We start from the raw sequence: 26,844 nt of genomic DNA on the forward strand, positions 1-26,844 counted from the left end.
CAAAAAATAAGCATTTTGAATTGGCCAAGTGGTACTTCCAGAAGAATTTTTTACAAAGATGGCACAATATCTAAAACAAACCAATTTGCTCAGATGATTAAATCTTGTCACGCAATATCTTTGCTTGTGCACTGAATGACCATTGTGACATGGAGCGTATAATGTTTGTCTCCAACTTTGAGGTAAGTTATGAATATAAGATATCAAGTTCTTTGGTTTGTCCTTCTCTCTGGTTTCTTTGAGACAACATATGTCGTTGCATGACACATTTTTGCCCCATTCTTTGAAACCATAGAAACCTCGAAATGAAATTACTGGTATTCTTAAACTAGTGAAATACATGAGATTTCTCAGAATGACACACATTGGCAAAAAGTCTGCACAAAACCAGATTTTCTTTTAGGCCTATAACATTAAAAATCAATTGTTCTTGTTTTTGTATAGCCTATTTTTGTCACTTATATATTTAAATTAAAGGTCACAAAAACTTTTCTTGAAATTGCGATTGGCTACAATACTCAACGCTGCAAGATCACGTGACACATTTGTAGCGCCGTTGAACTCATGTGAAACGAATAGAACAACCAGATCGCTTTAATTCACTTGCTATTCTCTTTTATTAAACAATTACAAATGATATGTTACACGTAGTAATATAACTAATAAAAATATTACTTTGCATTGACCTGACAGCCATGGCAGACGCCCCTGAAGAAATAGCTAAAGAACAACTTCATAGACTTAAAGTGGTAGGCAACTAAGACATGTTTACAATCGATATATCAGTCAGTGGACAATATGGGTATACTGTAAATAATTTCAAGCAACTGAAAGTGAAGTTTAATTAGCATACTACCTGAATCAAAGTCTGAACCTGTGAAGGTCATTGCTCTTTTACAACCTCGATTTAATTAGCCAGATATTGACATAAATATGTATTGCCAATAGGCTACAACTTAAATAGATGTAAACAAAGATTATTTATAATATAATTGACACTGTATTTGACAGTGAGTGGTTGTATTCTCGAGTGTCTAAAAGCATCTTGCGCGAGCATATGCGTCTCTTCTCCACATCTCTGTTCCTCCTCCTCTCAGGCTCAGACTCTGGATCGGGATATGGTCGCGGAGACGTCACTGCAGGGGAGGACAGGAGGTTTCACTGCATTGGTAGGCTACCGGCATGACATTATATGATGGGAAACTTATAATTCAGCCCCCTCAGCAGGTCCAGCTTTATATCCGAACCTGACTGACATGGTTCGGACTGAACCGTATAAAGGGCTTCAGTCCAGTAGTTCTCAGGCCATTGAACTGAAACTCGGAGCCGTGTGGATGTTATAGACACTGTGGATTTTAGTCCTTGCGTATCGCATATTTATCTTGAAGATTTAGAGGACAAATAAACTTGTGCTGTTTCAGTTGGATTGCACATCACAACAGGTGAGTTTTTTTGTTTTGGAGCATTTATAGCCTATTTAAATAAATTGGCTCCCTAGACTTGACAAATTTTCTCTATGAGAATAATAATTAATTACACATTCTTTCCTCCAAAACCACGTTTGACAGATTGTCACAGTTGTCACAGATGTCTTTATTTAGTAAGACTGCTACAGTTAAACGCTTTTAAAAACCTGTTACTACTGCAATCAGCTAAAGTGTTTGGGATGTCATTCTGATAATGATGATGATGCGTAATGTAGGTTTAATATCTTATTAACTTGAAAAGTAATTTAGTCCCCACTGGTGTGTCCATTTACTTTTGACTTTGACTGGTCTAGGCTACAAGTGCTGTTGATGTATTTTACATGAGTTGTCGACTATAAATGAACGTTCAGACTGTCTTGATTTTATTTGAACTTTTACTTGGCTGGTTTAAATAGTCCCATGACCACAGCTGTTTAATTAGCCTACAGTTTGCCCCTCTGGAAGATGATGTCTGTGTCAGTTCTCCTTAAAATGTCATAATTGAGATACATAAAATGGATAAAGGGTCTAATATTAATCTCTTACTAATCTTGCTGTCTTATATAAATGCTTATAAAACCCAGGAATGTTTGTTGAACGTACAGTAGTAAAAACCCAGAGTCCGTTTGTTGAAGTATTGTTACATTAAATAATATATTTGTACTATTATTCCATTTTCAACACAACTGCCTGATAACAATACAAAATGTACATTATTTATTTATTTGCGATTTTCAATTATGTACTGTAGACCAACTGAAGCATGTGGAATGTTTCATTGGGCTATCTAATGAGTTTTTGGTAATAAATGGGTTATTAATATTTAATGTTTTTATATATGTATATGTGTATTTTGAAGGAGTTATGATACTCAGGAGAAATCTCTGCTTTCTGCCCTTGCTGTTACTATGCATCAGAGCACTACCTCAAGGTAAATCCATGGTGCACCTGTTCCTAAATTGTTTCTAAATATTTAGGGTTAATCTGTTTTTCTGTTGCCATTGACATTTACCCACTTGTCTTTATATCTAATTCTGAATTTTAGATTTCCATATTACACAATTTGCCCATTATTCTTTGTGCCTCCAAGCACATCTGTGTTTGATTTATTAACAGAGTCTCTATGTGGTATTCAATGCAAAACAGCTTTTGAATGATTTTGACCTGAGATGATGTAATGTTTTCCTGAAAATCTTTAATGGGCTTACATAATCATCACATAAAATGTATTGTATATTTTCACATAATCATCCGCACTTTGCTCAAATGCTTATGTCGACTCATTCAAAGATGGCCATGTGGAAGATGAATCCATCTTCGACCTATTCAAAATCAGCAGCATCAGCAGAAAGACGATTGGTGCCAAGCTCTTCAAGGGCCACGACTGGGACTCGCCGGCATACCGATTCATCCGCTTTGACCACATCCCTGCTGTGAGCACCCTGGCCCTCCATCAGATCCTAAAGCAGGTCCAGAACAATGAGGGTTTTGTGTTTGTGGCCACCATGCGACAGGACAAGAGCTCAAGGGGCACCCTGATTGGTCTGGAGGGTCCCAGTGGGAGCCGTCAGTTTGAGATTGTGTCCAATGGACGCGCCAACACGCTTGATCTGGTCTACATGGTCGAGGGATCTCAAAATGTGGTGTCCTTTGAGGATGTGGACTTGTCGGATTCGCAGTGGAAGAACATCACGCTGTACGTTCACGGAGAGAATGCTCATCTGTACGTAGGCTGTAGCCTGATTGACAGCGTGATCCTGGACGAGCCTTTCTATGAGCACTTGCGGCCGGAGAGCAGTCAGATGTTTGTGGCTAAGGGATCTATCAGGGAAAACCACTTCAGGGTAAGACCAGTTCTTCTCCACGAACATCATCTGTACTTCATTCCATGCTTGTTATGCTATTCCTGCGTAATGATTCCCTGTGCTGTGAAAAAGTCAAGTCAGCTTTATTTTTTATAGTGCTTTATACAATACAGATTGTTACAAAGCAGCTTCACAGTAATAGGAAAAATACAAATCTATTTTTGAAAACTTTATCAAACATGAGACAAATGAATATTCTCCTGTAGAGCAACTTTAAAAAAGATTAATGTATCATTATTCAGATGATGTCAGTTCAGTGTTGATTCAGTTTAGTTCAATAACTGAACAGTTCAACAATTATAAAATTACTTCAATTCAGTTAATAGCAGCTCTACAGAAGACAGTGTTCAGTGTCGACGTTACAAAATTTGTCAATTATGAATCAGCTGTAAAGTTTTGTTCACATCCAATAGTGTCAGTGCAGTCAAATTGATAATATTACTGAATATTAAGTGTCTAATAAACCCCAAATAGGGAAGGAAAATCCTTTTTTGAGTGTCTGAACATTAAAATGAATGTATTTTAAACCAAATGGGGAAATTATATCTATATTATGTAGTAAAAAGTTGTAAAAAATATATATAAAGTTCATTTAAGTAGAAGTCATCTAAGGACCTTTTAAGGAACCATGTTCTATTGACTTTTGCCTAGATATGCTACAAATTCACCACTGTTGTGGAGATTTGAATACGATTAAAGAAAATAACCATAAATCTCCCCATTTCAACATTATAATGGACTTATTATAATCTCTGTCATTCCACAGGGTTTGCTACAGAATGTGAAGTTCCTTTTTGACACCCCGATAGAGAACATCTTGAGAAACAAAGGTTGTGAGATCGCTAAACCTGGTAAGAATTCATTCATATCTCTTAAATATGAAAACTATAAAGGTCAGCATGGGAAAACCAAAGAAAGTTCTTCTTCACCTTAATTGTTTGCTTTCATGATCTCTAACTTATTTTGAACTGATTTTTAGGTGTCAGATTAGGCACACAAAATTCATGGACTTCTAAAAGGTTTCAGGAGCTCCATATGGATTTATTCTGTGCAGTTCATGATCAAATTTGTTTTTAGAGGGTTGGTATGTTTTCCGTTGGATTCATTTTTCATTTTAAGCTCTTCTGGCTTTCACCTAAGTGGGTCACGAAATCTGCTGATCAGAGCTGTGGAAATTTCTGACCGTATTACATCATGTTTACGGGAAACGCTCATGTTAGTGTGGTGGTATAAGGGTTAACCAGTTTGCACATGCCATAAAGAGGATTAATATACATTGATTAATATACATTGGCAGGGAGTTCATACTTTAAGAGAAGGCGGACAAATGGAAGAAGTACATACTCATAATTCTATACATGCACATGGTCAGATCACAAACTGGCTGGTTTGACCGACTGTTCCGTAAAGCTTCGGTTGGCAGGGCCCAACATTTTCATAAACGTTTCAGGCCAGTTTATGAAACAGTCACCAGTAGACCAGTGCATCATTGCCAGTGACAGTCTTACTTTATGATGGTTTACATCCATTTTTATGCCTGGCAAACTGCCTCGGAAACATTTGGTATTCTACATTTCTGCTGCAATTTCTGCAGATTTATCACCACAATAATATTATCTAACTGGCTAACATGAATGAGCTTTTGTCAAATTTAAAAAAATGACTTGTGATAGTGTTGGAAGCATAAGAATGTGTTAAGGTCATGAGACACCAAACCGACGTAAAAGAACTAGTGGCGACGAAAGCTGACTGTGTTGTCACCTCTCGTCGGCTGCGTCTCAGCGAAAAAGCTATGCTTGAACACATGACAAAGACTACAGATGGCTGTCAACTAGCATCTGTGGTCTGCCCCTGCGTGTAAAGAAATAACGGCCTTTATCAGCAGGTATCAATAGTCGAAGTCTATATCCATCATTAAAAAATGGAAACTGAAACTAGGACTGCAGATATACAAACTGAGATATACAAACAGAGTTCTCTCTCTCTTTGGTGGCGGAGACATGCTTCAACATACTTAATCGGTCATAAAAACCCAGAAGGGGTCAGACAAGTGCTAACAGTGCGGAACACACTGCAAAAACTGGATCAACAACGGCCCGGCGTTGGCCGACCATCAGCTTGGTGTGTCAGGACCTTTAAACAACAAAACAATGTGGAATGTTCTGCATCAGATTCCACTGTTTCCAGTTTATTGCAGAGAAGAGTACTGAGATAGTCTATTTAACCAGTAAATAAACTCATCCCTGGACCTGGCTGACTTTTGTGCTGAAATAAATAGTTTGAGACCATGACAAAACTAAGCCTTGTGTGAGATGTGCAAGTGTGAGCATTTCTCCATCACTGCTGTCTCAGTTCCTTGTAATTATAACTGAATAAGTATGCATAGGATATGGCAGTCAAAAAGGCTTCCATTTCCATTGCCAGGACAAATGCATGCCAACTGCTGAACGTTAGGATGCCAGTACAGAGGTCCCTCTAAACTCTCTAGTGCCCCAGTTTAGGAGTGCCACGTATTGCTAAATAAAAGCTAAACTGAAGTGCACAAAAGCCTGCCTAGAAAGTTGCTGAAACAGACACACACACACACACACACTTATTTTCCCAGCGTTGACTGAAACCCCAAAGAGATTTGAACGAGTTCAACAGTCTCTAAAAAGCTGCTAACCCTGCATGAGTCTCAAAGGAACCTCTGGAGGTATCAACATGGCTCCCTGATTTAGTGTCTTCTGTTCGCCATTAATCTGGAGAAAATATACGCAAATGACCCCAAAATGGCTGCAGATATCTAATGGGAGTTTTGGCATAATGGACAGCATTCCTCTGCTGTTGCGTATCCCCCAACCACACCACCTTCCTCCTTTTCCAAGATGTGCTTTGAAAAATCACTATCTTTCTTTAAATGTTACTTCTGGAGTAGCTTCTGCGCATTTATTATAGTTATGTCAGAAATATAGTGAGAGAATGATCTGTGGGGTGTGGAATATCCTGCACATCGGTTAAATGTTTTATAATCCATGCACCCCTATAAAACCTCAAACATAGCTGCTGTATTTTGATTGTATTCATGAGGCCACTTTGTATCACATGTACCATTTCAAAAGTGAAGTCTTTTTTCTTGCTCTTTATCTTTAGGGTCAGAAATCACATTATGAAGTTGTCTATTGGGTACTCTCAAGTAACGTTCTTTAACACTCATCCACTGCATTCTTATCCCTTTCAGAGGAAGTTAACGTGGTAAATGAGAGTACAGAGACTGTGTCTGTCAGCACGGCTATCTCCACCAACTTCATTGGGCAGAAGGAGAAACTGGCATCGGACGTGTGCGAGCGTTCCTGTGAGGAGCTCAGTAACATGGTGCAGGAACTGAAAGGTCTTCGTATCATTGTGGGCAACCTCATCGATGGCTTGCAGAAAGTGGTAAAGTTGTTTTACTTAATGTCTGGTTTTACAGACAGGGTTTATATTAAGCCAGGATTAGGCCTTAGTTCAATTAGGACATATAGCTGTTATAAATCTGCCTTTGAAAAACATTATTGGTGTGCGTCTTGAGACCAAACAATGTCTCTGACATATTTAAGATGTCAGTCCAAGTTGCTTTCAGTTAAAACAGCTCAAACATGCATTTTAGTCTGGGACTAGATTTAAGCCTTGTCTGTGAAACCTGGGGAATGTGTTTTGTTTGAAAGATTAGTTCATTCAACCTGAAAAAGAACACAAAATAAAAACTGTTTTCCCCATACAATTGCAATGAATAGGGACTGAGGATTTCAAGCCTCGAGAAGGTCACAACAGCACCATAAAAGTCTCATAAAAGCAGTCCATACGACTTGTACACTATACACCAGGTCTTCTGAAGTCATACAATAGCTTTATGTGAGAAAAACACCTTGAAAGCCTCAGTTCTCATTCGTTGTAATTGCATGGAAAAGAGTGGCCATCAAATTTCTCCTTTTGTGTTCCACTGGGGGGGAAAGTCATACAGATTTGGAACGAAAAGAGCATAAATGATGTCTGTTTGGTTGATCTGAAGTGTAAATTTGATTTCATAAAGCTCCATTGTTCAGGTTGGTGGCCATCTCTGATTTGGAAAATTTTATTACAGATTAAATCTGACCATGCAAGCAAAAATTCTTGTAGTCTAAACAGAACCATTAAAGGAAAACAGGACTGAAGAGGCAGTGGAAAACGTGAAGATGTGGGCTGGGGTTTTATGGTTTGTTTTAGAGGGAGATAGGAAGTGTGAATAGGAACCGAGTCGTGTCTGGCAGTGTTTAAACAGCCCCTTTATCCTCCACTGGGAGCTTCCCAGCGATGAGGGAGTCTGGGCATAATCTCTGGGAAATCCTGCCGTTGGATGCTGCGGGTCCCAGAGGCTCTTCCAGACCATGTGGTGTTCTGTTTCACAGCCTAACACTCATGGCTACTACCTATGCTTTTTTTTTCTCACTCACACATGCACAAATTAATTCATCAGCACAAACTGTGGTTCGGTTTTTGTGTGTGTGTGTGTGTGTGTGTGTGTTATTTTATGTTCTTAATGTGCTTCAGAAGTTAATAACCTTTCCTTCCCTTACATTTTTCTTGTTATTTTTTCCCCTCCCTCAACCTCTTGTTCTGTCTCTTTCCTCTTTCTCAACTCTTTACTCGTGGCCACGAATTCATGATTTGCTAATACTGTAGCTCTCAGGACTACAACGTTCTGGTTTGGGTGTTCTTTTTTCATTTAATTATTTTCTTAAAATAGAGAGAAAAAGAAAAACAGAAAATTGAAACAACTAGCAAAGACTAACAAAATAACACAAAAGTCTGAAAAGAGAAATTTTTTGCATTCAAACATTACAGAACCTAGATTGATGTTACAAATGTCAACATTAAAAGCACAAATCATAAATGTAAGACAAGTAAATTACATATAAGTCAAAAGTCACTTGAGGACAATTTTCCTTCAGTATGGCGTTTAACCAGAGATGTAATTTGGGGCCCTGTAGGGATTTAAAGGGCTTTAGGTGTCTGCTGGACAGTAAAGACGTTTATAATATTTTTATTTCAAATAAATGCTGTTTAAAAATAAGCAGCACAACTGTTTTAACATTGATAATAATAAGAAATGTTTCTTGAGCACCAAATCAGCATATAAGAATGATTTCTGAGGAATTATGTAACTGAAGACTGGAGTAATGATGCCAAAAAAAAATCATATCACAGGAATAAATTATATTTTAAAATACATTTAAAAAGAAAACCATCCAAGATTGACAGAGGCAGAGCTTCCTGTTCTTAAAGGCATAATTCCCCTGCTATACAGAAGTCGCTCATGTCATTGTAGTTTAAATCACCTCTATTTATCTACATGTGGAAGACATTGGCAGAAGTATTGCCACCTCTTGACCGTTTGTCCATCTGTCTTGCTGTGCATCTGTCGGTTAGACTGAGGAGAACACTGTGATGAAGGAGGTGCTGGGGAATATGAAGAACATCAAAGACAAGCGCATGTGCTGGCAAGACGGCCGTCTCTTTGAGGATAAGGAGGACTGGGTTGTGGACAGCTGCACCAAGTGCACCTGTCAGGTAAGAAAAAAGAGCTAATGGCATTCTGCTTTTGTTCTGAGGACTCTGTCTTACGGCTTTATCTTGCAGGAATCAAAGATTGTGTGCCATCAAATCACATGTCCTCCAGTAGCCTGTGCCAGCCCCACTTTCCTAGATGGCGAATGCTGTCCTGTGTGTTTGCGTGAGTAACGTACATTGCTGATATTCACAATTTTCATGCTTTTATTTTCCCAACATGTCTACACTGGATGCAAGGGGTCTCGCATTCAATTTAGAGACATAATTGAAATCAAATGATGTTATTCACTAATATCTTTTGTGTGTGTTTTGGTTTTTAAATGCCTGAATATTACATTTAAAGCCAGCTTGTGATGTTTCTCATGGTAACCTGAAATAGTTTGGGTTCTCGTTATAAATAGATAACTCATGCTAGTTTTATACCAGTGGATTGTCCTTAAAAATAAAGTAGGATACAAAGTACAAAGTTTTTCATGTCATCAGGCACTTTGAGTGTAGACACAGTTACAGTACATGTGCACATACATGTGCAGACTGTTCAAAAGTGGGGAAAGTAAGATTTTTTTTAAAGAAAATGATACTTTTATTCAGCAAGGATGCATTAAATTGATCCAAAGTGACATTAAAGACATTTATAATGTTACAAAAGATTTCTATTTAAAAAAAATGCTGCTACGCAATCATTTTTAACTAATAATAATATGAAATGTTTCTTGTGCAGCTAATCTCCTTTTTAAACTCCAATTACTGTTAAACATATTTTATTGGGCTTTTTTTATGTAAATAGACAATGTTTTTATTCAGATACATTTTTAACTGATGTATTTAAAAAATGTATCACCTGAATGTATTTAGGAATTTTTGTCTTATCTTAGCCTATATAACTTTTTGATAAGTGAATTGTTCAATTTGTTCTCGCAGTGAAGCTAGCCTTGTTGCTGGGTGTTCAAAAATAATAAATGATAATAATAAATGAGCAGCTAATCAGCATATTAGAATAATTTCATGTGACACTGAAGACTTGAGTAATGGCCTAAAATGCAGCTTTGCCATCACAAGCATTAAATTACATTTTAATGTATATTAAAATAGAACAGTTATTTTAAAGTATATTTATATAATATTTCTCAATATTACTGTTTTTACTGTATCTTAAATGCAGCCTCGGTGAGCATAAAGGACTTCTTTCAAAAACGTTTTTTGGAGAATTTGACCAACCCCAGACTTTTGAACAGAAGTTTATGAACAGGCAGACTTTTTCTTTTCTCAAATGATATAGAACTTTTATTGTTTTAAAAGTGCTTGTGTTTGCCAACCACACATTTTTTATTATCCATGAGTAACAAGCATTACTGTATGTTCCCATGCTCTGAAGTGGGTTGAGAAAGATGATGTCATGTATAACTTAAGCTCCAAAACATCAGAGCTGAAGAACAATGTTGCCTCTGCTGTGTAAATATATTAACAACAAGGAGCACCATGATGGGTGTGGTGGGGTTAGAACGGGGTGAATTGTGCTTGAAGTTACCAGTGCTAAATGTGCTTGTGTGTTCATGTGTGTATAGCTAAAGACAGCGAGGACGGCTGGTCGCCTTGGTCTGAATGGACAGAGTGTACCGTCACATGTGGAACAGGCACCCAGCAAAGAGGCAGGTCGTGTGATGCCACAAGTAACCCCTGCAGCGGCCCCTCCATCCAAACCCGCAGATGCAGCTTGGGAAAATGCGACAGTCGTGGTGAGACAGCCAGTCTTTGTTTGACCGTTATTAACTGCACTCTTTCTCTGAACACCTGTTCTTTGGTCATATAGAGACATTTTGGACACCATTTTATTGCCTGTTTTGTCCAAAAAGTCTAAAATCTTGGACGAAAACCACATAACAGCGGTTTAAGTGGGATTGGATTGATTCCTCTTGCTTGTGGCCTTATGAAATGTGGTCCGTCACCTTATAACTGCAAGTGCACAGTTGGTTCTCTCACTGATTTGTTTCAGTTGTATCAGTGCATCAGAGTCTATCGTGATAGTAAAATAATGCACTCATCTGTAAAGTCTCCGCAGACCACGGTTGTGTTTGAAACAGAGTAGAAAGAGAGGTCTCAAATGCAGCTGTCATATTATCTAAACAGCTGTTAAAAATAATGAAAATGGAAGAAAAAGAATCGCTGGTTCTCAGGTTACTTTTAGCCAGAATCTCTAAATCTTTATGGGGAAAAAATATTTATTTTGGCTGTTGTTTTTGTTGTTTAAAAATAGTTTTGAGCTTTCAAAGGAATAGTTCGTCCAAAAATGACAATTCAATGATTTACTCGTTTCATTCCATACTTGTATGACTTTTTCTTCCAAGGACAAGACAAATTGAAAAAGCACTCGTTGCTCTTTTAATGCAATTACAATAAATGAGGTCTGATGCTTTTAAGCTTAAAAAAGATGCAAAAGCACAATAAAAGTTTAACAAACAACCCAGGATCATTGGAAAGATGTACAAGTGGAGTTGTTCTTGTACGTTTCGTGACACTTTAAAAGTGAAATGTCCAGTGAGTGCCACTAAAATCGTGTTTAGTTTTATCCGAAACGGATGAACTTGAATCGTGCAACGCTCTATTATGTTGGTTGTCGTGGCAGTTTGGAATTTAAATAAAATGCTAGAAAATAACCATGTGAAAATAAGTCTTTATTCATTTGATAATCTGTCACTCTAATCATAATTTGTGTAAAAAATAATAAAAGTTTGGTAACACTTTAGTTTAGGGTCCAATTCTCACTATTAGTTGCTTATTAGCATGCATATTACTAGGATATTAGCTGTTTATTAGTACTTAGTTATAAAGCACATATTAATGCCTTATTCTGCATGACCATATTCTTCATCCCTTAATCCTACCCAATACCTAAACTTAACAACTTCCATACTATTAACAAGCAGTAATTAGGAGTTTATTGAGGCAAAAGTCATAGTTAATAGTTGGTTAATGAGAATTGGAGCCTAATGTAAAGTGTGAACAAAAGTTTTACTAATGTTCATTTTAGCTGAAAACTGCAGTAAATTTTATGTATAGATACATTTTTGGAGTTTTGCTAAACAAAATTAAGAACATGTACATAATGAGCCCATGTTGGTCACAAAAGTATTTTATACAATTTGTCAATTGGAAGTTTTCTGAAACCATCCGATTGCTTTGTGTGAGGACTTCAGAACACTTTCAATATAGTGCAGAAATCATATAGATCTTTTGTGTACTTTATGAAGGTTGAAAGCTTCAGTCACCACTTATTGTAATGGCAGGAAAAAGAGCAGCAACCAGTACGATTTGTCAGAGTTTCTCATTTTATGTTCTTCGAAAGAAATAAATTCAAATGAGTTTGGAAAAGATAGCATAATTAAATAATAATAGATTTGTAATTTTGGGGGCCACTAATCCTTTGAAGTAGGCCATATCAATCAAATATCGTTGATTTTTAATGCAGGGCTGAAGTAATATAATAACTACAGAAGCGCCTTGCCAAGCGTTTGAATTGGCATTGGGCTGAACACACACTTAAGCGGTAAGCAGTAATCTACTGGCTGGCACCAACTTACCTACATTTCATCAGATCGGTTATTGCTACTGATGGAATGTTACATCACCTAATTAATATTCATTAGCATATACTGAGCCTGTGATTTCAAGCCAGTCAATTCCCTTGAAGAATCCAACATGATATTATTGACCTGATTTTGTGGCAGGCGGAAGATTTTGTAACAACATGGGTGTTTTCTTTCATCATCTGTTGTAAATATTTATGGAGCGTGGGCTAATAGACAAACTCCTTTCCATCAGCTAGGGAACGAGCTGGTAGTCATCACTTATGCTCAGTGAGGTTTTAATGAGCGGCATATGGCTCTTTGTGGTGTACCAGTGCTAACTCTGGCTTACGGCTGACTCAAAGGTTTTTTATAACTGACAAATGTTACCAGCTGGTATCTTGGACAGCAATGGACAAACTGGCCTTTGTTACAATTTCCGCGAAACAATATCATACATTCATACATTAATACATTGAGCTGTTTACAGTCAAAGACCCAGAACCAAATATGATGAATGAAGACCCGGAGTCAGAATTATAATAAATTAAAGAAAAGATTTACTGAAGATAGTTTGCAGTTTCATCAGCAGAAGTCAGCTTCAAGACTCACACAGGAGTTTGTAGGCCACGCTTACAGTTGCAAAGATCACAGCAATAAAGATCTTCTCCAAGGTCTAAGCTACGTCCTTGCTTCAGGTTGAATGATTCTCATTGGCTAAGAAATAGATAAACATAGTAATTTTCCACACAAATACAGATAGACTGAAGCATATCTCCTTCGATTATGCAGCTGACACTCGGACCCTGAAGTCAGGCACGTCGTGACCTTCCAGTTCTCAGATTTGGGTTGCTGGGCGCCAACATGTCCAGAACAACAACTCAGTCAATCTCCAATAATGCCAGTGGTTCCTTAACCTGCAATCAAAAAGACTAACACACACACTGACACACAGCTTTTCCAAGGTTGGATTTGGCCAGGCTCTAACTATAAACAGGAGTCTCGTCTCAAAACATCAATATAATGCGTTCTTTCTCTCAAGGAGAGCTACACTTTAGTCTAACTGGAAAGTAAGGTTTTAACTGAGAAAGGTTCCCTTAAACTATAGACTTCAATGACCCCTGTGACTAATAGTCGTCAGGGTACCCTAGAAAAACAGATGTATATATTGACAAATTCTGTTCTTAACAAAGCAAAACATCTTTCCATTTTTCATTTCTGGATGCCGGGCTAAATGAGCAAGCACTGTTACTGCATTCAGATATCAAATGCAGACATTAGAGAATACATGAAAATAACATTTCAGTAATCACACTGGTTACGTCTATAACAAAGTAAAATCTCACAAGCCTAGAGAAGTCATTCAACTCATGTGACATTTAGAGGAAAATATTGATGAATACCTTGATTATAATCACTTATTACATAATACATTGAAGCAGCAGTTTATTCCAAAATCCACACCCTTCAGAGCTTTTTAGATTTATATCAAATTAATTCCAGTCTTTCTGCTCCTCATAATGTGGGCCCGTGTACTCAGACCCATGTGGTCACCCAAAAATGAAAAGGTTGCCATCACATACCCTCATGTTGTTCCAATCCTGGGTGAGTTTCTTTCTTCTGTTGAACACAAAAGAAGATATTTTGAAGAATGTTGGTAATCCAGACCACTTGGATGGTCCAAATACTTCCATTGTATTTTTTTCCTACTATGGAAGTCAATGGGTCCATCAACTGTTTGATTACCAACATTCTTCAAAATATCAAACTCAAAAAGAAACTCACACAGGATTGGATCAACATGAGGGTGAGTAAGTGATGACAACATTTTCATTTTTGGGTGAACTCTCCCTTTAATGCTCATTGCGTCACCCCTGGCCTGAATACACCATCGGGTCTCTCCCATGCTGAATCCCAAAGAGACGATGGGGTGGCGGGTCCAGAATTATGGGCCAGGTGGTCATCGCTTCATCAAGTTTTTGGCTGTCCCACCCTGTGTCATTCCTGGACCTCATGCCTCTGTGCTTACTAATGTAAATGAAAGATGTCATTGTTTGTGTGGGTTTGTTTGCTGCTTTAACACTGCATTCAGGTCATGTCTGAATGAGATGAGTGCACATGAATGCCTCCGCAATTTTGATTTAGCCCCAACTTTCCGTTGGCTGATTTGTTTTTGTCATTGTTAAGTTTCACTTGTGAATGTTTACTGTGCTGTTCATAGCGATACATCTTGCCAGAAAACATTTATTGTAATAAACTACTGAAGCAAAGCATTATGTATGTATATCTAATGAATATTCTTTCATTATAGGCGTAAAAATGCCATAAATTTGCCAATAAAGTGTAAGAAAGAAGAGAAAAATACACCACCGTTCAAAAGTTTGGGGTTTTAGGATTTAAAAAAAAAAGTTTTTTTCAAAATCTCTTATGCTCACCAAAGCTTTATTTATTTGATCAAAAATACAGTAAAAAATAAGTAATATGTTGAAACATTATTACAATTTCAAATAAGTGTTTTCTATTTTAATATACATTAAAAAGTACTTTATTCCTGTGATGGAAAATCTGAATTTTCAGCATCATTATTCCAGTCTTCAGTGTCACATGATCCTTCAAGAAACATTTATTATTACGTATCATCAATGTTGCAAACAGTTGTGCTGCTTAATATTTTTGTGGAAACCGTGATAACGTTTTTTTTTTTTTATGAATAGAAAGTTAAAAAGAGCAGCATTTGAAATGGAAATCTTTTGTGACAATATAAATGTATTTACTATTTCTTTTGATCAATTTATCACGTCCTTGCTGAAGTAATGTATGAATTTCTTCAAAAAAGTCTTGCTGACTCCAAACTTTTGAATGGTAAGGTGTAGGTGTATCTATTAGGTCAAAATCATCACTTGAACACTCATCATTTCGGAATTACAAACTTAAAAGTAGGATCTTCCACAAGGCAGCATATGCTATTGTATATGACTTTGGTAATCATGCCAGTTTTCTGACTGTTGTTACAGTCCGACAAGACGGTGGTTGGAGCTTGTGGTCCCCTTGGTCATCATGCTCTGTGACATGTGGAGAGGGACAGATCACACGAATTCGCCACTGCAATGCCCCCGTCCCTCAACTGGGAGGAAAGGACTGTGAGGGCAGCGGGAGAGAGACGCAAAAGTGTGAAGCCAAACCTTGTCCGAGTGAGTGCTGGGAGTCATGCGTTTCTCTTATATATACTAGACTTAGTCTTGTGAAATGAAACTGAGGCAATATTAGACCTATTTGCATTGAGTGATCTTAGAATAACATGATTTACATACAGTAATATGTCTCAGTAAACTCAGCTTAATACTGTGATCTTCACTGTACTCTCTTCTTCTCGTAGTGGATGGAGCCTGGGGCCCATGGTCTCCTTGGGCGATCTGCTCCGCCACCTGTGGAGGAGGAACAAGGACACGAACACGCGTGTGTAACAGCCCTCGTCCGCAGTATGGTGGCAAGAAATGCCCAGGAGAGTCCAAGGACACTGATTCCTGCAACAAACAGGACTGCCCTGTGGGTATGTTACCTTTTCACTTTCTTTTCACATATTCTCACTCTTTGACTCTCTTCAGTTGTGTATCTGCGGGGCCAAACCTTGGACACCCTCTTGTTCCCATCGCTGAGCCACTATTAAACCTTCTGCCTCAGCTCAGTCTGGTGGTCGAAATAAAACTAGCAGCTGCCAAAACTCTCTGTTGTTTATTTAGATGTCCATTTTTATGTTGGCTTTATATCACAATAAATACAATAAAGCATAAAGGCAAGGATTCAGCAAAGGTGTATTAACTTGATCCAAAGTGACAGTAAAGACATTTATTATAACACTGGCAGGAACAAAAGAGATGGCAGGTGTAGAGCGGATGAATGCAAACAAACAAAATATAAACAAAGAACTAAGAGCTAAGGAACACAAAGTGCTAGGGGACAAAATAACGCAGACCATCTACATGTTACAGCAAACAACGACATAGGAGCAAGGAAACACAAGCGCTGCGTCCGAAATCGCATACTCTATTGAGTAGGTACTTATTTTGAGTAGCCTAAGTACTTCACAAACGCTAAAAAAGTATGTTCTATAGCATGAATGTAATCCGGATGTACTACATACACTATGTTGTCATTATCAAGTGACCTACCAACGTCGGTTATGCTGCTTCACCTCCATTCATAAATCCTCTCCCATCTTGCCGGAAGAAGTAGATCATCCAGGTACTTAAAGTACTACAATATAGTAGGGAAGAAATGATTTTGGATGCAGCCCAAGGCTATTTATTCACAAGATAACAAGGGCTAACAAGGGACAGGTAAAGGTGATTAATCATCATATCAACAAAAAAGGGTAACTATGAGAACAAACAAGGGAGCTAAGGAAACAAGCGTTGAATTTCAACTGCCATTTTTGCACCCTTGAAGGGCACTTCGGGAAGGTGACGCCATTTGTAGGATCATTCCAAACAAAAGTGTACAACTGAATCCCTTCACGAAGGGCCATTCCACAAGTCCGTTAACAAAGGGAACATGTCATGTCACAGATCAGTCTAGTCACCATTTTCTGCACTACATTTCCCATCACTCTCTTCGGTTCCTACCTGCATGTCATTTCCCAATCACTCACACCTGCACCTCATCATCACCGCGACTATTTAAGCACACACTTCACGACAGCTCACTGTCCGGTCTAGTTAATGCCATGTGGACTATTCCCCCTGTCTCCAGCGTCTTCCATTCCTCTGTGTCTCCCTCAAGATCAAGACCTTTTGGACTCTCACTTAACTGCTCACCTTATCACTGTCCCTTTTTTGTTCAATAAACTCACTGTTCACTTGCCATCTTCCTCTCAGTGTCTGCTTTCCGTAACAGGTCACTTCAAGGAAGTCATTTAGTCATTTATGGTCAAGTTCTGCCCTTCGGAATGAGTAGGGCTTAGGGATCCTCACTTCCGACTGGAATTTGGCCTAAAGCAAACATAGGAGGTGAAACACAGGAACAGTGGGAAAAAGGATGACACTTCAAAACAATAGTCCATAACACAAAAATGGGGAAACAATTTAAAGTCCAACTGAAATCAAAATTGACCCTATTTACTTTGTTAGCGCATATTACTAGTCTTGTTGTGAACAATTAATCCGTGCAAGTTAAAACAAAGAAAAAAATTGTTTGCCGTCGTAATCTTTAATCAAAGTCTGAAAAGTTACTTCCGGTCTGGAATGGCGTCCCTTCTCTGATGACGTAGGTTTGACGGCTTGGTTTGGGAAACGCTTAACCACTCCCCTCAAATCGTTAGTCTGTAATGAGCGAGAGATGGAGAGGAGGAGCGCTAGAGTAAAACCCTGCCCTCTGTTCAATATTCCTTTTCACTGGGAAATACGTCACAGCACTGGAGAAAAGTCGTTTGCAACTTCCGGTTCACACGGACTTTAACTTTTGAAATTTCTATTCATCAAAATATAACTTTTTAAACAAAAACATTAAGCAGCACATCTGTTTTCAACATTGGTAATAATAATACATGTTTCTTGAGCAGCAAATCAGCATTGAATGATTTCTGAAGAATCATGTGACACTGAAGACTGGAGTAATAATGCAGAAGATTCACAGGAATAAATTACATTTTAAAATATACCAAAATAAAAAACAAATTATTAAAATTATTAAATTAAAATGTATACTCTTATACTCTTTTCAGTATACTCAAACTTTTGAACGGTAGTGTACATTCAGTAATCCTACTGGTAGTTGTTATTAAAGGACCTCTTTTGACTGACATTGTGCAGAACATCTCTTGAGATTTATGAAATGCATATCAATTTCATGAGTAAACTGTAAGCCTCTCCCTCTGCATTCTCTTCTTCCTCAGATGGTTGTCTATCCAACCCATGCTTCGGGGGTGTTGAATGCACCAGCTCCCCTGACGGCTCGTGGGAGTGCGGGCCCTGCCCTGTCGGTTTCCGTGGCAATGGAACATTCTGTGAGGATGTGAATGAGGTACAATGGGAAAGAGATCTGGGAAAAAGCATAATGTAGTTAGGGCCATGTGACAAGCAATTGTTATACTGCATTACTCACAATTCAACACGGGAAGCGTAGCCAAACAAAAATTTTGCAACCCAACAAGTACCAATAAATGTGAAGATTAGTGAAAAATACTTATTTCAAATATGTTTCTAAACATGTCTGTTTGTTTCTTGTGTCCTATAGTGTGACATGGTCCCTGATCTGTGCTTCAAAGTCGTTGAATCCCAGCGCTGTGTTAACACAGACCCAGGATTCCACTGTTTGCCTTGCCCTCCTCGATACAAAGGCAATCAGCCCTTTGGAATGGGAGTGGAGGATGCCAAGCTAAATAAACAGGTCAGTTATGCAGTCTGTGGACAGATTGGATCAATTATTGCACAAGTATTTAAATGTGTTAGTTTCCCGTTGTACACTCATTAGCCTGGCTGAATCCAGTCTCGGCCAGTGACAGCACGCCTTACAGTACGCCTGACCGTCTGATGCACATTACACACAAAACTGGAAAGCACCTTCTCGATCTGGCGAGTTCAAACTTGAGTTATTCCTGTTAAATAGTCTGTACTTATTTTTAGATGAACAAATTCTGATCAGAGTGTATACGCACATTTTATCCCAGACAGCAACATAGTGTCGGCCCAGACCCGGGCCACATCTGGTACACCGGATCTGGGCAACACTATTTTGCCGTCTGGGATGTTATTTTGTCAAGGTTATTATTTAATTCATTTCTTTGCTATTTCATACAAAGCTTCCCTTTAATAAATTCTAAAAAGAAAAAGAATTGTGCTTGTTTGCATATCAGTCAGATGGTATCTTCCTGTCTAATTGGATGGTTCTTACCCAGAATAAGCGGCGCTGTGGACCAGGCATTAGGGGCCAGATTTGACTAATCAGGGCAAATTTAGCGGAAAGCGCCATTCCAAAAAAGCGCAGATGGGAGTGGAAAGATCTGCACATGATCTACAGATGACGCGCAAATAACAGACAAAGCCGGATCATCTCCATAATGACCAACGCAATCTACCAAGAACAGCGCAAATTAGCATCTGGTTTAAGAAATGCTTTTTTGGGGTGGTAAATTCCAGTAATGGTGCAAATTCCAGTAAATTAACGTTGCGTGATTCATTAAATACTCTCCTCCCATAAATTTTGCTTCTGAAAGGGAAACTCCTATACAAAGTCATATGCAATAAGGTCAGCTGCAAAAATAACTGTCCACGCCTTTTCAGCGTTAATTTTTCACTGCGTGTCTTTAGTAAATCCTGACAGCGGTGCTGGCGCAAGCTGTTAGTAAATCTAGCCTTAGGTTGGTAGTCAGAGGTCGTGATAATAGGCTGAATGTGTCAAACTTTTAGAGTAGAAAGTATATTCTGAGACATTTTGGACAAAACATGTCAGCTAAATGAAAAAATCTTTGGGCCCATAATGGTGGCCAACCATATGGATCTTGTTCTCACTCTCCCATTTCTCTTGGATTAATAAATTTAGCAGATTTCTTGGAAAGCTGAGTCATTTGCTTTTCTGCCCAAAAGTTTCATAACGTCCAGAACTAATAGGTTTGTCACCAACTTCCAACTTGTCTTTCTTTCATCCAATGCCCAAGAGTAGTAAATTGACAAAGGACTGAAAGGAATTGTCTCATATTTTATAGTTGCGATCCAATAGCTTTTTCAAATAAACTTGTTATGTGCAAATGTGCACCGCTGGAACAAACAAAATAAAAGGAAATGATCAATATAAAGGCCCTCACAACACTATTCCCAGTTGTCCCCCACAGCCGACGACCCAGTTCTTTATTCACCATAATTGGACTGCTATTCAGTGTTGCTGAAGTCTGTTCATTTGTTTAGGTATGTGAGCAAGAAAACCCCTGCAAGGATAAAACCCACAACTGCCACAGATCCGCTGAGTGTATCTACCTTGGCCACTTTAGTGACCCAATGTTTAAATGCGAGTGTAAAATCGGCTATGCTGGGGATGGTCTCATTTGCGGCGAGGACTCTGACCTTGATGGCTGGCCCAATCAGAACCTGGTGTGTGGAGCCAACCAATCCTATCACTGCAAAAAGGTAACCGAGATTTCTTTTCTGTGGCTACAAGATTAAGTTTGTTATAACTTTTGTTTCTGAAATGAATTGCATTTTTGAAAGAAGTCTCTAATGCTCACCAATGCTGCATTTATTTGATCAAAAATAGTAATATTGTGAAATATAATTAGAGTAACTATTTCCTATTTTAATACATTTTAAAATGAAATTTGTCTGTAATGGCAAAGCTGAATTTTCTGCATTATTATGCCAGTCTTCGGTGTCACATGATCCTTCAGAAATCATTCTAATTTGCTGATTTTGTGCTCAAGAAACATTTCTTATTATCAGTGTTAAAAGCAGTTGTGCTACTTAAATTTTTTTGTGAAGACCATGATACATTTATTTTCAGCATTCTTTGATAACCAGAAAGAGCAGCATTTATTGTCTTTACTGTCACTTTTGATCAATTTTATGTGCCATTGCTGAATAAAAGCATTGATTACTTAAAAAAATTAAAAAATCATACTTAAGCCCAAACTTTTGAACGGTAGTGTATATTTATACAGTGAATCCCCAAATGAATGTAGATCTTGCTCTCTACTGGCTAAAAAAAAACAGATGCTGCATTAGCTCATTTTTAACACATTAAACAGTCCACATTCAATTTCAAATTTTAAAGTGTTAATTTTCCCAACTAATAAAAATAATATTTTTTATCCTTCGTTGTGCAGGACAATTGTCCCAACCTTCCAAACTCAGGCCAAGAGGACTTTGATAAAGACGGTCAAGGAGACGCCTGCGACAAAGACGATGATAATGATGGAATCATGGATGAGGGAGGGGTAAGCAAATTCCTTAATAATATTGTGGAAAATCGTTCTTTTTTTTTTTTACACTAAGCTTGTATTTGTTTCTCCTGTGCCCCAGGACAACTGTCCTCTGCTGTATAATCCCAGGCAATTTGACTACGATAAAGATCTTGTTGGTGATCGCTGTGATAACTGCCCATATGAGCACAACCCCGCTCAGATCGACACCGACGGTAATGGCGAGGGAGATGCCTGCTCCGCAGACATCGATGGAGATGGTGAGAAACATTCACGCAAATTACGTCAACAGTACTCATTGTTTGTTTGTTTATAGACTTGACAAGCTTGGGTTTCTGCAATGATTAGACCCAGGCTGGGTTTAAACCCAAGCACAGTTTTTAATGTAAATAAATAATAAACCAAATATCTCACCACAGTCAGGTGCAAATTTGTTGGATTTCCCGATAGTTATTTTGTCCATTGAACTCTGTGCAATGCTGTTGTTTGCATGTGTTTCAGAGATTCTGAATGAGCATGATAACTGCCCCTACATGTACAACAATGACCAGAAGGACACAGATATGGATGGCGTGGGTGACCAGTGTGATAACTGTCCTCTGCTGCACAACCCTGACCAGGTACAACAGGCGTAGTAAACACACGTACCCACAAATAGGAGGTATGTTTTGAAACAGTTTAACAAAGTAATTTGTATGTTTTATCAGTCTGACTCAGATAATGACCGAGTCGGGGATGAGTGCGACAACAATCAGGACATTGATGAGGACGGCCACCAGAACAGCCTGGATAACTGTCCCTACATTCCCAACGCCAACCAGGCCGACCATGACAAAGACGGGAAAGGAGATGCTTGTGATTTTGACGACGATAATGACGGAATCCCTGATGACAAGGACAACTGCAGACTGGTGCCCAACAAAGATCAAATAGACGCTGATGGTGAATGAATTTATTGCTTAAATTTAAATATCTAGAAGTGATTCTCTGTATTTCTACTGACTGTGAAAAGAAACGTTCACACACACACCAGTCATCTGTAATCCGTTCATTTTTCTCTTTTGCATTCGTTGAGATTCAGATATATTTACAACTGGAAAATTTCCTTTAGTGTAGCCAGGGTCAAGGAAAATGATGTCAGACTCTCATAAGTTGCAGGTGGATACTGAAGGGTGCGTGTGATTTGCCCCACTGTGCCGCATTTCGTTAAGGCTAACTGATTTTTTTTGTGTTGGTGTGAAAATGGAAACCGGTTGCAGTTGGAGGTCGAAGTTGTCAGATGCTATCATACTTCTCCCACTCCATTATATTTAGTTTCTTGGATAGAGTCAAGATGGTTCCAAGGAGAGAAAGTCAACTACTGTAAAAACAGACATCATAGCAAGAGCTGGCATCTGTGCAAAAGCCTACTTGACTTTTCCCTCATATTTGATGTGCTAAAGTCTGGATTTAATAGATTTCACATTTGAAGCCAGTCACATGTTAATGTACATGACATGAAAGGACAGCTGAGATTGCTTTGTGCTTGGAGAAGAGAGCTGGGGTGCTAGATGAAATCTTCCTTTGGTTAAAATATTTCTATAACCCCTAACAATTTTATTACACACAATTTAATGTGGGTGGGTATAATATAATATAATATAATATTTAATATAATATAATATAATATAATATGATATAATACATTTCTAGATAATTTATATTATATTAATATTAATATAAATGTCTAAAAATATAAATAGTCAATTTTATGAACAATAATTATTAAAATGTAAAACCGTAATAATTATTAACCAAGTAATTAATAATATAATATAATTCGCACATGCTCAGGCAGTTTTAACAGGTAGTAAATATGTATATTTATTTATTGATTAAAAATGATTAGTTTTTATTTTACATTTTGCATTTTTTATTAATTTAAATATTAGGAAAGAAAATATGTATTAATTATATTTAATAATTAATAAATGTTTTTATTATTATTTACTTAATGTATAATATTTGCATTAAAATGTGTATTACTATTAGTATTACTATTAGTATTATTAGTATTATGTGTGTATTTTATTTTTGGTTTTAATACATTTTTTTGGTTATTAAAAATCTTAAAAAGTGTGGATGGCAGATTTAACAGATCTACTGACATTTATTATGAACTATTCTAACTTTCTTCCACAGGGGATGGAAGAGGCGACGCCTGCAAAGATGATTTTGACAATGACAGCATTCCAGACTTTTTGGATGTGTGCCCTGAGAACGACGCCATCAGCATCACAGACTTCAGGAAGTTTCAGATGGTGCATTTGGACCCCAAAGGAACGACACAAATTGATCCCAACTGGGTGGTCAGACATCAAGGCAAAGAGTTGGTTCAGACTGCCAATTCTGACCCTGGTATTGCTGTGGGTGAGTATGTGAGCTTTCAGAGTAGCCCATCTGGTCATGATTTTAGCTTGATGTCTTTGAGGAAATGAGACTTCAACTTTTTAATTGCTCTTCAGGTTTCGATGAGTTCAACTCCGTGGATTTCAGTGGCACTTTCTACGTCAACACTGACAGAGATGACGATTACGCTGGGTTTGTGTTTGGCTATCAGTCCAGCGGGCGATTCTACGTGGTAATGTGGAAGCAGATAACTCAGACGTACTGGGAGGACAAACCTTCAAAAGCCTTTGGCATCTCAGGGGTTTCTCTGAAAGTGGTCAACTCTACCACGGGCACAGGGGAGCACCTGCGTAACGCCCTGTGGCACACTGGTGACACTCCTGGACAGGCAAGGCTGACTTCTCATCAAATATGACTGATCTGTTAGCGTTTATGGTAACCTTTGCTCAAACTAATCGCTATATTTGGTCTGACAGGTCCGCACACTGTGGCACGACCCTAAAAATATCGGCTGGAAGGATTACACCGCCTACAGGTGGCATCTCATCCACAGACCCAAGACAGGATTCATCAGGTGATTAACAGGAAGGACTGAACTGACATAGTGATCTTATAAAGCATGTAGAGTTAACCGATCTATGTTCTTTCTCACCAGAGTGGTGGTTTATGAGGGGAAACAGATCATGTCAGACTCAGGGCCGGTTTATGATCAAACATTTGCAGGAGGGAGATTAGGACTGTTCGTCTTCTCCCAGGAACTGGTTTACTTCTCTGATCTCAAGTACGAGTGTCGAGGTGAGTAGTTTATCATAACAAAACATGGGTAATTGTTTAAATCACACCCCTGTTGTATTAGTAATGTGTGTCGAACCACTTTCTCTAACACCATTTCTACACTTGTGGCCCGTCAAAACTAAACCCCTCCTCCGTTCTTCCTACTCCAGTCACTTAATTTTCTCCACCTGTCTGAAATAGAGTAACATTATATATTATTATTATGTAAAAGTGCTCGGAAAACAGAGTCTGCATCGCCTATGGTTTAGTGTTATCTGTTAAAATATTAGCAAAGCAGATTCATTAATAGCAAAGCAGAAAAAACAAAGCCACTTTTTTCATTCTTTTTCTGCTTTTCAGATAACTGAACAAGAGAAGAAATTACCCTCCATAAAGACTATATCTCAACAACACATTTTCACACTCTCTGACAAAACACAGAAGACCAAAGACTTTTGTGGACTACACAGAAGGGAAACAGACCACAAACCTCCTCCTGAGGAGAAATAAAGAACTTAAACTACAAGCACATTTATAGGGATTTTTTTGTATAGATGTTTTTGTGTCCTCAAATCAGTCTTTGTTAGCCAAAGTTTGGGTAATGTTAATCATACATTATGTTTGTGGTATTTTTTTATAATTTTTTTTCAAAATGTAACAAAATCTAGAGGAAAAATAATCACCAACTTTATCACCAACTGCTTTACTTGCACAAGATTTTTTTTTTCTTCCTCTGTATTGTTACAATGTGCAGAATTTTTCTTCTTTGGATTTGTTGTTGTAATGGAGACATCTTTTTCTACAACCCTCGATTCTAACAGGGGCTTTGGGTTTGATCAGCATATAAATGTTTTAGAGACCTTTGAGATGAAGATGTTTATATTAAGACTGTATCATAATTACTTGTGTAAAGTATTTATATGACTCTTGCAATTCAGTATCAAGTTATGTCTAGTTTTTTTTTTTTTTTTTTTTTTTTTTTTTTTGCAATGCTTTCAGAACCTAGACATTGTAAATACTAATTTATTTGTTTACACTGACAAAATTTGACTATTGCAGAAATAAAGATTAAAAAAGAAAAAAATGAGCTGAGCTTCTAGACATCCATAACGCAAATCCATGCCTTTGCAGTTTTGTTTTCGTTAGTGTTTTCCAAATGTGAGTATGAGTGTGCTATTGTTTCGTTTCATTTTTGTCTTGTGATGCCACACTGCATTTGTTGCATTGAACACACATTTGCTGGTCATCAACCACCTTTTCTTTTGTTTCTTATGTTTTGTCTGTTTATCAAAGAAACTGTCATGGAGTGGACAAGACATAATAAGACAAAAGTTGTGTTTTTATCAGAGAAACAGAAATTGTCATTCATCGTCCAGATCTTTTTGAGCCTTATCAGTGTTTTGTCTTTCTTTTGATTTTAAAATGATTTTATTTTCATAACAATTCTTCCTATTTTGTAAAAAGTGCCTTCGATTTTTATGCCACATCCCCAGAAAACCTTGTAAAGTTTTCTAATATTGTTATTCTTACAGTTGTCAGGTTTTTTTTTTCTTCTTTTTTTTCTTTAATAAAAGGTTTACACAGTTTTCCGTTTGGACTGGTGCTTTGGAATCATTCCAAATACAATAATAGGATGTATGATAGTTTTTAAAGATGTCTATCAGATCATTTATGTGACATCACTGCCGCCATAAATCCTGCATCATGCCTGTCCTTCACTAAACAACTGTTTTAACTGTTCATGCACAAAGCGGCCCAAAAGTCCTGGAAGGGTGCAACATGGGCCTATATTCACTTATCTCCAAAACTTACATGAATTTGTTTTTAGATTGTGATATGATTTCATGGTGCCATGGTAAAGCATGTACAGTCAGTCAATAGTTCAATGACGTGTTATAAATTTTTGGATGAGCTATAAATTTAAAAAGTACTACAAAGATATAGTCCTGCAGGGATGATATATATTTGCAGATCCAAAATCCAGAAACAAGCTTTTTACCACTTAGTTCCATTGTCCTAAAGGGTTTTTGGAGAAATGCCTAAAATAAGGTGTGTGGTTAACACAAGCTCAAGATATTTTTACATTTTATTCTAAAAATACATCTGTAATATCCCCTTGCGTTTTTTAAAAATATTTTACTAGCTAACAAGTGGCTAAATGAGATTACAGAGGTTTTTGGGGACATTAAACATCATCATGACGAACACACAAAAACATGTGTTTTTACACATGTTTTGTGTACATGTGTGGTTAACACAAGCTCAAGATATTTTTACATTTTATTCTAAAAATACATCTGTAATATCCCCTTGCG

The 26,844-nt window shown here is 37.7% G+C and overlaps 1 protein-coding gene across 2 annotated transcripts; it reads left to right on the top strand.

The window, feature by feature from the left end:
* The first annotated feature begins 1,128 nt into the window (after window positions 1–1,128).
* Window positions 1,129–26,115, top strand: thbs2a (thrombospondin 2a). Of its 2 annotated transcripts, none has more exons than XM_082153166.1 (22): window positions 1,129–1,442; window positions 2,326–2,397; window positions 2,757–3,310; window positions 4,098–4,182; window positions 6,552–6,748; window positions 8,759–8,899; window positions 8,969–9,062; window positions 10,465–10,635; window positions 15,477–15,653; window positions 15,839–16,012; window positions 18,353–18,480; window positions 18,694–18,846; window positions 20,361–20,579; window positions 21,272–21,382; window positions 21,468–21,627; window positions 21,869–21,987; window positions 22,075–22,309; window positions 23,549–23,776; window positions 23,872–24,143; window positions 24,232–24,329; window positions 24,411–24,550; window positions 24,890–26,115. In XM_082153166.1, the coding sequence occupies exons 2-22, from the start codon at window positions 2,331–2,333 to the stop codon at window positions 24,895–24,897; spliced, it is 3,531 nt and encodes a 1,176-aa protein (XP_082009292.1). In that variant the 5' UTR covers window positions 1,129–1,442; window positions 2,326–2,330; the 3' UTR covers window positions 24,898–26,115. The 2 variants fall into 2 exon arrangements, with proteins under 2 accessions (XP_082009292.1, XP_082009293.1); XM_082153167.1 differs by having other exon boundaries at window positions 21,272–21,378; window positions 21,467–21,627.
* The last annotated feature ends 729 nt before the right edge of the window (window positions 26,116–26,844 follow it).

Source organism: Leuciscus leuciscus (genome assembly GCF_965113295.1).
Source record: "Leuciscus leuciscus genome assembly, chromosome: 22".
Lineage (NCBI taxonomy): Eukaryota > Metazoa > Chordata > Actinopteri > Cypriniformes > Leuciscidae > Leuciscus > Leuciscus leuciscus.

Coding starts and splice junctions, on each gene's coding strand:
- thbs2a (XM_082153166.1), top strand. CDS start 2,331: ATGATACTCAGGAGAAATCTCTGCTTTCTGCCCTTGCTGTTACTATGC. Junction 9,063..10,464: donor ATGCTGTCCTGTGTGTTTGC/GTGAGTAACGTA, acceptor ATGTGTGTATAG/CTAAAGACAGCGAGGACGGC. Junction 24,330..24,410: donor CCCAAGACAGGATTCATCAG/GTGATTAACAGG, acceptor CTTTCTCACCAG/AGTGGTGGTTTATGAGGGGA.